This window comes from Bactrocera latifrons, unplaced genomic scaffold (genome assembly GCF_001853355.1).
Source record: "Bactrocera latifrons isolate USDA-ARS-PBARC rearing strain unplaced genomic scaffold, ASM185335v1 scaffold_47, whole genome shotgun sequence".
NCBI classification, from domain to species: Eukaryota; Metazoa; Arthropoda; class Insecta; order Diptera; family Tephritidae; genus Bactrocera; species Bactrocera latifrons.
In genome coordinates, this window is record NW_017537123.1 from 862,130 (window position 1) to 875,717 (window position 13,588).

At 38.5% G+C, this 13,588-nt stretch overlaps 1 protein-coding gene across 3 annotated transcripts in view; it reads right to left on the reverse strand.

The window, feature by feature from the left end:
* The window catches only part of LOC108973251, a 199,276-nt gene that overhangs the window by 34,278 nt on the left and 151,410 nt on the right, over positions 1-13,588 (reverse strand). For all 3 annotated transcript variants that reach the window (XM_018940360.1, XM_018940359.1, XM_018940361.1), the window contains exons 14-16: positions 10,999-11,052; positions 2,969-3,093; positions 2,719-2,874 (exon numbers count right to left, since the gene is read on the reverse strand). In XM_018940360.1, coding sequence (XP_018795905.1) covers positions 2,719-2,874; positions 2,969-3,093; positions 10,999-11,052 — 335 coding nt within the window. The remainder of the gene's footprint in view (positions 1-2,718; positions 2,875-2,968; positions 3,094-10,998; positions 11,053-13,588) is intronic.

The window sequence follows — 13,588 nt, forward strand, 5'->3', positions numbered from 1 at the left end:
CGCAACTTTCCACGTTTCTCGAAATCAAATTTCAACATTTTGTCCCTAAGTATTTACAGTTAGTTTGACAGCGCAGTGACTCCGAGTGAAATGTTTTATGAACGCGCGTTGTCTGTGCGCTTTCATTCAACTGTTTCCGCTGAAATTGGCTGCCAAGTGCGCTACAACTTCTTGGCCGAGCAGTTTGAGCTCACAGTTTCCTCTCCGTTTCCACTTTTTGCTCGCAAAGGCAACTTAGTTGCATGTGTTGCACGGCTGCCGTGCTGCCAAGCGCACAAAAGCGTCAATCAGCAGCAAATCAGATTGTCACTCATCAGAACTCATACGCCAACACTCTCCTAACATATCTATCTATGTACTTCATGGTGAAGAGCATTTTCTAGCTAAATTTAAGTGTGTCGAGTGTGAAATGGTTGAAGGGAGTGTTTGAGGATCCAATTGGCAATGCGATAAAGTTGCTGCTACGAAACTCAATCAAAATTGAAAGGCGTGAGTTTAACAGTCGAATCAAAGCCGCTTTTGTGGCTTCTTTCGTTGCGCCCGAGCTCCTTGCTTAACGCATATTTGCTGGGATTAGAGGCCTCTAGTCTTGAAAGATATATTTTCATAAAATATGTTCTCATGCTGAAACTCAAAAGCAACATTATGTTACCGGCGTTGTTGTCTTGCATCTATTTCTTCTAGCGTTTTTACAATTCTACTGCTCTGAGTGTGGGCAATGCAATTTCTTTAATGGCACTTAAACAAAGTAAATCAACAGCGATGGAGGAAAGGCAAGGCGCTCAAAAAGAATTCGATGGAAATGAACTTTTTACCAACTGAGTGCTCCACACGTCACCCCTGGCCCCGCCCTCGACGTCCATTGCATGGGTAAATGCTCAGCAATCAATCCGGCACTTGAACGCGCCTCGTCTTTTACAATTATAATGCAAATAAGAAAGGACGAAAGAAAGGCGAGGAAGTTGTATCAAAAGTACACAACAAAGAAGGGGGAGGGGGTGGAGGAGGCAAGGCAAATAATGTTGCAATAAGAAATTGCAATTGCTCAAAGTTGTCTTTGGAAGAAAAATAAAGCAGAACAGATTGGATTCCGATTGTTTCTTGTTGCAAGTAAGTACATGTGGCTGGGTAAACAATGAGAGAAATCAGTTGCCTCCGCTTCGCACCGGCTTCGTGGCAGGCATGCCCTTCTGCAAGGCAAAGCCTTAGAAATTCATGTTTTTTCGGTTTTATTTTCTATCTTTCGCTTGCGATTGTAACGGTAAATATTGCCGGCATATGACAATGCAAATTGAAAGGAAAGCCTAGAAGAGAGCGGAGCGCGTTTCGCTAGTGGAAAGCGATGCAAATTTTATAAGTATGCAACCGATGGGAAATATGTCAAATACAATTGAGGGCTTGAGTTTCTTTCGATTAAAAATTTGCCTGGGCAAACATTCAAATGAGTATAAACTTGATAAACCTGATTGTAAATTCATTGCTCAGTGAATCAATTTGAGTTCGATAAGCAATGTAGCTGCACTCGGTGGTAATTCTTCTTTCAGATAAAGGATGAGGAAACCTAAGCTCAAGTTGTATCTTCTATGACGTTGCTATCTCCATGGACTTAATACGAGCAAAGTAAAGTGCATTGCTTTACACCTTATGCGATTACCCACGGGAACTTCTATAATGTTGCTGGAATCTTTGTTTGTTAGTCCCTACACTTGAGTTGAATAGTCACTTAGACCTCTCCATAGCTGTGTCTTTCGATTCGACTTATATTTATGTTCTAGAGTAGGAATACTCAGGTTTGGTTACTAATATTTGATCCACGGGTGTAAGAGATATGAGAACTTAGTGTTCAAAATACTCAGTTATCTGACAAATAGAAAAAAAAAGTTGTTATTAGATTGGTGATGGAGTTATCATTAGTCGTTACGAACATTTATATGACAGCTCCTTATGTGTTGATGGCCTCAGATTTATCTTTTTACTTATTCTTATTGGAAGAAAATGTTTTATATTTATTACAGTGTTCGTTTATAGATCTCAGGCATACAGTTTCCAAGACCCGTATGCACTTCTAACCTACAATTCGATGTAAACACATAATGGGAAGAGTAACATTAAAGTGGGTTTAGGATACCGTGTGAGGGCACTCAACTAAGTAGTAGAGTTTCTAAAAGTTTTGATAGATTTTGGCTAATTTCTAAGCTAAGCTATAATTCAGATTAGAATTAACAAACAATAGTAAAAGAGTTATATTTTCAAAACAAAAAAATTGCCGATTAACATAATGAAAGGAAAACCAAAGGTAAGAGAGTGTGAAAATTTTGGGAAAAAAAGACATAACCTTCAAAAAATTCTTGTTTTGTGCAAATAATGTATTGGAAAAGAGCTGAAGAAATCATGAAACATTCGAAACTTTTTGAGAAAAACTATGAAGCTCTATGTCACACAACCCTAAATCTTCAAGAGGAAACCGCGCCGCCTATTGGCTGGGGTATACTGCGCCTTTGGACTCGAGGACCCCAACGGGGCATAAGCTCGCTACTTTATTTCTTGCTCGTTTAGTTGTTATTGTTGTAACAGCTTTTGTCTACTCATTCAAAAATACGCTGTTTTTCGTACAACAACAAACCGCCCTTTTAAACCCCCCGCTACGATTAAGCAAATATTAGTGCAATATATCAGTGCAGGTGTCGGCAATCAACATTGGCAACGTTCAGAACTCACTTTCATCCTCGACATCGACGCGGTTCTCCAGCTCCGAAGTGCTCTTCTGTCGGCGCAATAGCTTCTGCTTCGGCTGGCAGCGCGGCAGTTGCGATGCGCAGTCGCCATGAGCGTTCAGTTTGCAAATGCGGCAGCGTAGTCCCTGACGTGTGTGGCCTGCAGGGAAACAAATTTTATTTTAGATCGAGTTGTATGCCTTAGCATAAGTAAGTAATGGTAGTTATATGTGTGCGCATGCGCAATGGCTTACCTCGTAATATTTGTGAGCAGACATCGCAAGCGGTTATCTTCTTGTAGGTATACTCCTGCAGGTGGTGGCTGCCATCCTCGTTAGGGCGCAGCGGCTGTGAGGACGAGCCGGCAGCTCCATTGCGCCTAAATTGTCGAGCAAATCACAAGAGAATAGAAGCAGCATTAGTGAATATATAACATATGTTCGAAAAATATGGACCTCGCAAACGACTGGACAAATGAGTGTGAATAAAGCGATAAACAGATAAAAAGAAATGGAGGACAAAAACGATGAAAAAATTCAATTAAACTAACAAGTTTAGCTTAGAATGAAGGCACTTAACCAATAGTAATCGAGAGCAACATATAATGAAGTCGAAAACGATATAGAATTTAAAAACAACAGGAGCTTGACAAAAGATCCTCAGAAGAGACTCTCATATTTCATAATCACAAGTACAAAATCGAGTATCATTTTTTCTCTACTTTTCATTTTAAGTTGAAAACTTGAAAGCAAGCTAAGCTACGGCTACGCTGTTGGTTGTTTCCATTTCATCCATATGATCACCACAAGGCAAGCCTGGTTCACGAAGCCCCGTAATATGCACTCAGGATACTGAGTTTGCCAAAGAAATGTATTGGCTTTACGAAGTCAAGTTATGAAATCCATTGCACATATTTGTCTTACTTTTAAAAACGGTATGGACTTCAACTTATAAAATATGTGTGCTCTGTTACGTATACGCCATGACACACTTATGTACCAAAGCGGGTGCACGTAAGCTCAGGGTTTTTGCGACGACTGTCGGGCACAGGACGATCGATCAATTAGCTTGCAAAGTGAATGGGGATTTAAAATAACGGATGAGTGAGGAAATAAGAGCCAATCACACACATACAACAATAACAACAATATGAGAATTGCAAACAATAGCAAGTGGAAGCGAAAAAAATGCTGCAAACAGAGACAGCGCGAAATGAAATGAAGCAGTTCCAGGAGCGGCGAAACTCTTCTAGAAACGGCAGCAGCAACAACAGTGGCAATGATAATTGTTAAACTGACAAATTGGCCAGCGAGTGGAAAAAAGTAAAGTGGAAATGTGGCGCGTTGCCACCGGCGCCCGTCCGTGGAGCAGCGCGTCGTATGCTTCCTGAAAGCGTGTAAACGCATCGGTGAATGCGAAATGTCATTTACTTGTATCAGCGTGTGCGTGTGTGTGTGCCAGCGATGTGTTTGCGTGTCATGTTAACAAACAATATCCAATTACTGATTGCCTATCTGCGCTCACACACACATTCACACATATTCACGTATACAAAAAAGTGCAAGTGGCAACAGATCAAGGCATTCGTGTGTGTATTTAAGTATGGCTGTGTGTGTTTGGACGCCCGTCTGCAATTATTGACTCTGCGATGCAGCGTGTTGCGTCTCAAATACATACATACATACATGTATGTAAGTATTGTATATGTGAAACTATGCGTTTACTAAGGCATTGTGCATGCTCCACGCTGATTTTATCCTCCTGACGCCGCAATAATTTTACCAATATTGCCACATATGCACCAAATAAAGACAAAAGAAACGAAGTTGATTGCTTTAGTTTACAATCTTTTGACATTTCCAAAAGATATGATAATAATTTGTTTAAGGACCTAAGGGCAAATTAAATCAGTAGCTTAAGAGTAATGGATTACTAACTAGAAAATAAGACGATCCAGTTAGTATAGAATTGGTTACCTAAAAAATGGACAATGAACAAATGGTTGCAAATTCAGGATTGGCGCMTCAAAGGTTACGCTGGTCGAAAGATTGATCTTGCATTTTACTGTCAACAACTGATGAGATTGAAGCAGGCAATCAGAAAAACGGAAAGAGCTGATCGACAGAAAGGGATGGTCAGTCTTCCATCAGGACAACGCTAGACCACACACATCTTCGATGACTCAGCGGGCTGGGAAGTTTTGATGCATCCACCATATGGCCCTGATCTTACACCATCGGACTACCATTTGTTTCGATCGATGCAGAACTTGCATAATGGAGTAAAGTTGGCTTCAAGAGAAGTCTATGAAAATCAAAAACCTTTTGCACTGATGGAATAAAATCTCTGGCGAGAACATGGCAAAGAGTGGGCGACCAAAACGGTACATATATTCTTCATTAAAATTAATCATAAGTAAAAAATCAGTTTGTTTATTTTTAGCTTAAAATGCCCCTTTAAATTTTATTTGTATATTTCCATGACCGTTATTCGTAAGTAAAGTAATTAAGAATTTAATGCATTTTGTCTTCGGTTGGGAGGCTTTATCGACTTGAGCTATTTGCGAGTTGAATTGAAAATTATATTTTTTTAAGTTTGAACTCATCATGCCATAAAAAGATAATTTAAATGAATTAATGAATTTATTCTCCGAGGCAGTTGTCAATTGCGAATGACAGTTGTTACACAAGTGACACAACATAATTGAATTGATAATTAATTCAATTGAAACAAATTAATTTTGCACCATTAGTTTACACTTGCCAGCTGAACAACTGTAAAATAACTGTTTTCCATATTACACTTCTTGTGCGGAAAATATGCTAGCGGAGAATTCTGAATTTAATATCTCTTTAAAATGAAATGCAAATAACTGCTCATTTGCGCATCCGCCCACATGCACACGCGCCCATCCTCGGGTATAACTGTATTGCGGCAGCGAAGTGTAAAAAATATTTCATTTCACTTTCGCTCAACACCCAAAAGATCTTGTTTTCATTGCCAATTACTTTCATACGCTTCCGCTTACATGAGCAATAACAATTTATTTAACCATAATGCTCGCACACATTCACACACACACACGCAGGCACTGCCGCTGGTGTTATTTACGCTGTGTAAATGTGTGCGTAAAGCAATATTTATTGCACAAACACGCCTGCATATGCGCTGCGCATGTTTGTGCATGTCTGTGCATGTGCACGTGCGCTTGCTTATCATTAATTTGCTGGCATTTTACGCTCCGTGCACCGTGGCGTATGCGCAACCAATTTCGAACGCAGTTTATTCATTTTGCATTACTGCAGACACTCACTCACACACTTACAGGCACCCATGCGCACAAGTACACATACGCGTCCTTCCGTTGCTGACACGTTTTCCATTGTTGCTGCTGCTGTTGTTGCATTGGGCTTTGTACTGCTCATTGTCGGCCTCATAATGTTATTGTTGTTTGTGTTGTTGGTGTTGTTTTTTCTTTATTATTATTGTAATTGTTGCGCGCTCTTGTTGTTATTGTTTGATGTCTCTTCATTTGCATTGTTACCGCAATCTTCATTTCATGTATGCGTTATTGTTGTTGTTGCAAATTCATAACTGTAGTTTTTATCTAGTTAGATGCGCCTTGTCCGCCGCTTTGTTTACACGCCGCTCTCCATTCACAAAGCGCGTTCCTAAACGGGTGCAGCAGCTCGATCTCAGCCGATTATACACACACACACACCCGAGGAACACAAGAGGCACACGTATGCATGTGTGCGTGTGTGAGTTGACGGGCGCTCGGTCATTGGTCCATTTCGGTGAGTCCGTTCGTCTGCGAACGAGTTGTCTAATTGTTGTTGTTGTTTTTTATGTTTCATTGTTGATGTTTGCATTGCATTGTTTGCTCGTTGAATTGGAGCTTCGGCAACGAAATATGAATAAACTGAAACAAACGCTGCCAAATGCGTATTTGCAAACTCATTTACCCAGCGAAAAATGGCGGGACTTGATGTGAGCACGTTCTAGTCCGCAACTAGTACGATGTAGGCCACTTTGTACTGATGGCTTCGACTGAGAATTGGAGAACTTACATTTTTTGTCTCCGTGGAACCTTATTATCACAGAAAAGTGATTTGAGGACTATCATTTGCTCTCCTTATAACACTAACGGCATTTGATGTCGGAACAGACTGTCACCATTTACTCCAACTCGTCAACGAAACTTCTCTATGAAACGAACATGTTGGCATTATAAATGAGCAGTTCAAAGTGTAGTCTTTTCAGTTGAACGTCGACTAATCTCCGACTAGTGGAATGCACTTGCCACCATTTGCACGCCAACACACACACCTAAAGTACTAAACTAACTCGATGTGTACACAAATTCTAAGCGCTTCTAAATTTATTACAAAATTAAATAAATTTATTCGCAAAATGCCAGCCAAACACGCGTTGGTATATAAAATATTCATATGCGTATTTGGATGTATGTGTGAGGCATATGTTGTTTTGATGTCCGTCTGGCTTGTAGCGTATTTACTTGGCCATTCATGCGCGCCTTGTTACCCAGCAATTTGGATATTTATTCTCTGTTTTATCTGCAACTCTCACTTGCCTTGCAACCATAGAGACTGAGCACTTTTAATGAGTCTTAGAGAGAGTGAAATGGAAATTTGAAACATTTAAGGACCCAACTTCTCATGGAACTCATCGCCTTCAAAAAGTTTGAGCATTATTTCTTGGATTCCCAAGTTTCTGTGCAAAGAGAGTGTGAGTCTGAGCTTCTGTGAATGGCGGAAATTTGATATTTTTGCATTATTTATATTAATAAAGTCGATCTATTGCACTTAGAATTGCCATCAATAAATTATCTTGCAGTGCTGATCTCCTTAAGGGAACTAACGAAGTAAGTTTTGGGTTAAACCTCAACTCTACATTGATTACACTTGAGGCTTTGTAGTGAAATTCCAACCATTCGATTGACTAAATGAGGACAGACCTTGAGAACACAAGCTTACCACGATTGAATCAGAATCTACAACGAGGCATTCAGAAATTTTTCGCTAATAATCTCGATCGTTTACCCAATAGCTATTTATAGTTTTGCACGAGCACAGAGGAACTTTTTCCTGCTTTCTACTTGCTCTCGAGCACCAGTCCCCTTGTGGAAACCCCAATCAGGTTGCCATAAAATTTACACGTAAAAATTACAAAAGCAAAACTTCAAGAAACTTCGAAAAACTCAAGAAACTGAAAAGCGAAAATGTAGAAGACTTAAATAAACTTGCAAAATGTTTTGAACGAAAATGCGAAAAAATAAGTAAATACAGTGAAGGAATTATTAGGTATAGTATATGCTTATAAGAGAGATTCCAATATAATTGTAGCAAATTCCTATGGAATTCTAAAGTATAATGGAAACAAGCGACGCTTGTGACGTCGGTTAGCACACACACGTACTACCTACGAACATGAGTTGTACATGAGTCCTGGCTATGAAAAATTCAAGAGAAATACGAAATAATTCAGCATTGGCAAATATGCTCGTCTAAATGTTGTCTAAATAAATATATCCAAGCATAATATGTACAAGAGGTGGGTGTGTTGGAGGAGGAGCAGCTCTTCGTAAGCGATTTGGGGGCGAAGGAGATGCGAGGGTTGGGCGTGGATGTATTTCTACTGAAATATTTTAACATTTTTAATAAATCGCTTTAGTTGGATAAATGGGTAACTGTTAATGTGTGTCTAACTAGAGTGTAGGAGATAAATTCCAACATTACAAACATACTTGCGGTTTTTGTTTTAAGACAACTACTGACATAACTATATACTTTACATACACACAAACTTCCGAAAGGAAAACCAAATGTTGGATGTTTTAATATTTTTAATTCAGAATTATTTGCACGTTGTTGGTAGGAGATGGAGTGGAAATGAACTAGAAGCTTATATACACCAGTGCGGGTCTCTGTCAGTTTAGAATATTTCGAGCTTACCCTGGAACACTTCCTCGCATTGAGATTGAATGTAGCGTTTGCAAAGTTAGTAGAAGTTGATATATAGGTTCCAAAGGGTGGTGCAATTACGGAACATCACAGAAAAAGTAAGGGCTTGAGAGTTTGGCCGAATCCACATCTTGACTCTGATCATTTCATAAACCCCCGGTCGGCGTATAAGAGTAGAAAAATGTGAGTGGGACCCTCAGCTTCTCGGAAGAGTTTAAAAAATTATAAACAGATGTGTCTGATCTGAAATTACTAAGGACAATGTTATATTCGAGTTTCGAAATGTTGGCTTTGCAAAGCGAAGGGCACGTGAAGTGCTTCTCTGCATGTGGCGAAGCTTTTGCTTCGAAGATTTACTGCAGATACGCCCTTCCTGCTCGTAATATTAATTTTTCATTCTATTGAATATGTGGGGCCCGAAATGAGAAGCCATCTGCGATTTATGCAGCATCTATTCGCATAAATCCTTTAAGCAAGCAAAATATATTTCCAAATTCAGTTCTTTGTTTGTTCGCTGTTTGTTGTTGTTTGCGTACAAATGTATGTGCTCATATTGCTCGTATTTGCTTGTGGCAAACAAACAGACAGCTGAAGCAGTCGAGTAAAAAGCAAACGAAAACGCACATGTGTACATATGCATGTGTGTATGTCCTCATGCAGGCGAATAAACAAAAAGCGATGAAAAAATTTTGAAAACTTTTTCGGGAAATGCGAAAACTTTTGTGATTTACTTTTGCTCCTTGGCTTCGGTACTTCTTCATTCTTCTGTCGCGTTGCCCACGCCGCCTGCGCTCGCTCGAGCGAGTCCAACTTTTAAGTGCCACCAACTCTGTGCCACTTTTTCATATTTGCCTTCTGCTTTGTCTTTCGAAACTGGCGCGCTCCGCTGTCCACTCACCGATTTCCGTGAATGTCGCGTTGACTGCGCTCTCACCTCCCCTCTCTCGTACGGAACTTAATATTTATGTTTGCAATTCAACATGTTGGATAATCCGTCTTTCCCCACTCTCGCTTAACGGTTTGGTGTCTGACTCCAAGTTTGAAGCTTTATGGAGTTGTTAAGTCTGCTCCAAAGCATTACAAATAAGAAAGACACGGTATATATTTTGAAAATGGGCTCACCACTTTCGGGCTTTTAGTTCATTGACTTGCGCTTCTAAACAAATATCATAAGCGGAAGGAGAAGGAAAAAAGAAATAATGAAAAAGGTGATGCTTGCAGTAAGGCTCCGCCTTTGTGTGAGGGCAGCTTTAGGGCACGAACATTGGAGACTATGCCAAACAAATGTGGTTTATGAAAGAAACTTTAAATATATATTTCCTAACTTCTGATATTTTTAATTTAATGTGCCGAAAATAGATTTCCAAAGTATTTCAACTAAAGACAGGACTGAAAACTTTCGAAAAGCTAAAAAGGGAGCTTCTACAAACTTGATCTCCTAAAATTAATATTAACTCCCGACTTCCATAAATTTTTAGTCAGACAGAAACTACTTTAAGTTCGAAAAAAAAACTGTAAATACAACTTTCTGCAAATTTTTTGTCTCTCTCTCACTTACTCTCATAACTGACGGAAATGTGTTCAAGTAAATTTGCAGGCAGAACTCAGCGATGTGTTCGATTATCCGTCGCCGCTAGTAAAACACACACCCACACTTACTTATATATTACGTAGGTATGTATATTTATATGCATAAGCAATAATGAAGGCAACAAAGGATCAAAAAGGAGTTTGTCATTTCAATTAAACTATTTCAAGAACTACTATATTTACATGGGTCAAAATTTGGTGGGGGGCTACTGGAACTACTCATTTTCTAAGGTCATACTTCTAACAGCAAATAACTTCGATGTGTGTGAGTGCAAATGTTTTTTTATTTATAAAGTTCAGAAAGTGGGAACAATTCAGGACATTAGACAATACATATGATTATAAAGCAACAACAAATACTTAAGCTTAGGAGGAAATGTTTAGGGGATGGGAGAGAAGTGACCACTCGCACATACAGACATACATATTTACAAAAAGGTGATCGAATTTGGAATTTGGAATTTTAAACTGTGTATATGATCATGGGAGTATCAAAGATCGTGTCAACCAATATTCCGGGAAGCATGCGTTATGAGTGCATCTCACACACCTCACACACAGGCACACACAGGTGCATGATTGATGGAGTTGTGTGCACGTCAAGGAAACAGAAATGATACTTGCAATAGGTTACAGAGTAGCTTCCTACTTCATCAACGAAAACTCTGGAAAATTGTGCATTTCATATATTTTGTTGTTTGTTTCATTACCTTAAGGTCAAGACAGTTGAGACGGCGTGATACATTTGATTTGGACGTGGTTGACTGGGTGGAGAGGTTTTGCAATAAACGATTTGCCGTATGGATATTTGATTTGTTTGTTTTGATTTTTTTAGAATTTTGTGTGATTTCGCATGACAAAGTTATTTCAGAAACGTTTTTGTTGATTTTGATTTGATTTGCGGTTCGGTTTAGGCAATGACAAAATGTATGCAACAAAATAATTGGATTATTCGATGTGTTAAATTAATTGTGAATTAATTGCGCAATAAAAGTATAAGCCAATGGCAATTAAGGTTATATGCTAAAATTATTCTATTTTGTGAATAATAAGAGTTTATAAAATATTCTAACTATATGGCTATAGATATTTTACCAAATATTTTTTAAAACTTTTATTTTAAACATTATTTATATTTATTGCTTAACTGCTAACCATAGTTTTATTTTAGGAACTTATTGCTAACCGAATGCTATGGGTATTGCTAACGGAATGTTATGGGAAGTTATATTGGGTAGTCGAAAAAGTATTTTCGTATTTCTATTCAAACTTCAACTTATTTTTTTATATTTATGCTAATAAATCTCAGCTTTCCAACACTGTGTAGAATGACACAAAGTGATTTATTGCACTGGAGATATACGACTGCAACGACATCTACAGTACCCCGCCAACCCATTGGAAACAGGGTAAATACCCAAAACGCTATCGCTCCACTTTTAAAAGATAAAAGTACATCCTACAGAAAAATAATAAAAAAAAATTGGAATGAGTGAAGCTACTGTTACTCGAGTAGCGAAAATTGTGCACGCATTCAAATATTGCATGGTGATAACTCAAACTTCATCAGAACTACACAAAGGTGGATTGAAACAAGGTAAACATAAAAAGTTATGAATGTCAACTATTCAACATGACTTCTCCTTAACAAATATTAACTTTAGCGACGAAGGCCGGCTAGAAGCAGTGACAGAAATCATTCAATTTTTGCGTCGTAGACCGTGTGAACGTTATGTGGTACAGAACTGCATTCGAACAACGGTAAAATATCCCCCCAATGTAATGACTTAGAGCTGCATATTGTTTTTGGAGGTCCTGGACCAATTTATTTTGTTGAGGGAACGATGACTAGTGAGCAGTACACCAATGTACTTCGAGATGGTTTTGTACTGTTGAACGACCCTTAAATCGAAGGTATATTCCCGAAAAAACCCCACAATAGCCCCACTCAAAGATAACATAAAGGATGCGTGCTAAATGAACCGGATTTAAAAATAATGATGATATTTGTTTGAATCGTTTGCCTCCAATAGTGAAGGCTGTTAATAAAAACAAAGGTTTGCCAATCAAATACTAAAAAAATTTTAGATTTCTCAATTTTATGAAAAGATGGTATTTCAAATAAATATTTTACAAAAAATTGCATTCACGCATCGTACCAACTTTTGGTTTATTTGACTCTGAACGCAAAACTGTATGAATAGTTGTTCCTGTTTCTAATTTGTTTGGCGGGGTACTGTATTAGCAAAATACGAAAAAACTTCTTCGACTACCCAATACTTTCTGGTTTAAAGCTTTTGTCACAAATATAAAGTTGATTTTTAATAACGCCTCGTGTATTTCAAAAAGTTATCTTCTTACTTTTACCATATTTTTAGTATGAGATCTTTCGGAACAAATTTGCGTTGTCCGAAGCCAATAAATTTACAAATTTGTGAAAATGAAACAATAATAAAAAATGTCCGCTAATTGCTTAATGAAAAATATCAAAAAAACCCATACTAGATACATGGAAAACGAAATTTGATACTGGAACACTTTAAAGAAGCAAAGATCAATTTGAGAAATAAATATCATAATCACAATAAATATTAACCCGTTAAAATTCAGTTGGATTATGTCTATGCTGCTTTTGAGAGACTACGGCACGAAAATATTCGCACTATTTGCATTTCCAACACTGCACTTGGGTTAATCATTTATTATTTAGAATGAGTGGAATTATTATTTTAGTTCGCAGCCAAACACAGACCGCTTCGATAATGTGTGAATGCAAATGAGGCTCGCACGCTCAGTGCGAAATGATTGCCATGCAAGCAGCGCTGCATTCGCAGCACCCTAATTACACACGTATGCACTTAATTGCTGTTCTATTTGTTGTTGTTTCGTTATTTGGTTGTTTAAGCTGAGCTTAGCGGCAAATCCAGCGTTTCGAACATTTCGCGATTACACCGATCCACTCAACTCAGTGCCACTAATAAAACGTAATTAAAAGTGAAAGTACACAAGTAAGTCAATTAGCTAACGGTGCTTAAGTGAATGCAATGGTTGCTGCTTTATTAGCTGACCTCTCACACGACTCCTACACATACATATCTGCATGCCACGGGTGGCGTGTGACTTGTGACCTCAAGCCATAATCACCAAATCGTCACACGTCGGGTCGCTCTGCATATATTTGGCTCGTTAGGGCGGCGCCTTCTAAGTGCCACAAGGTCGATTCTAATAAATTTGCTGAATGGAGACTCCGTGAGGCGTAATGACATTCTGCTAACCGCGTAACTTTGCAAGTCAAAAACT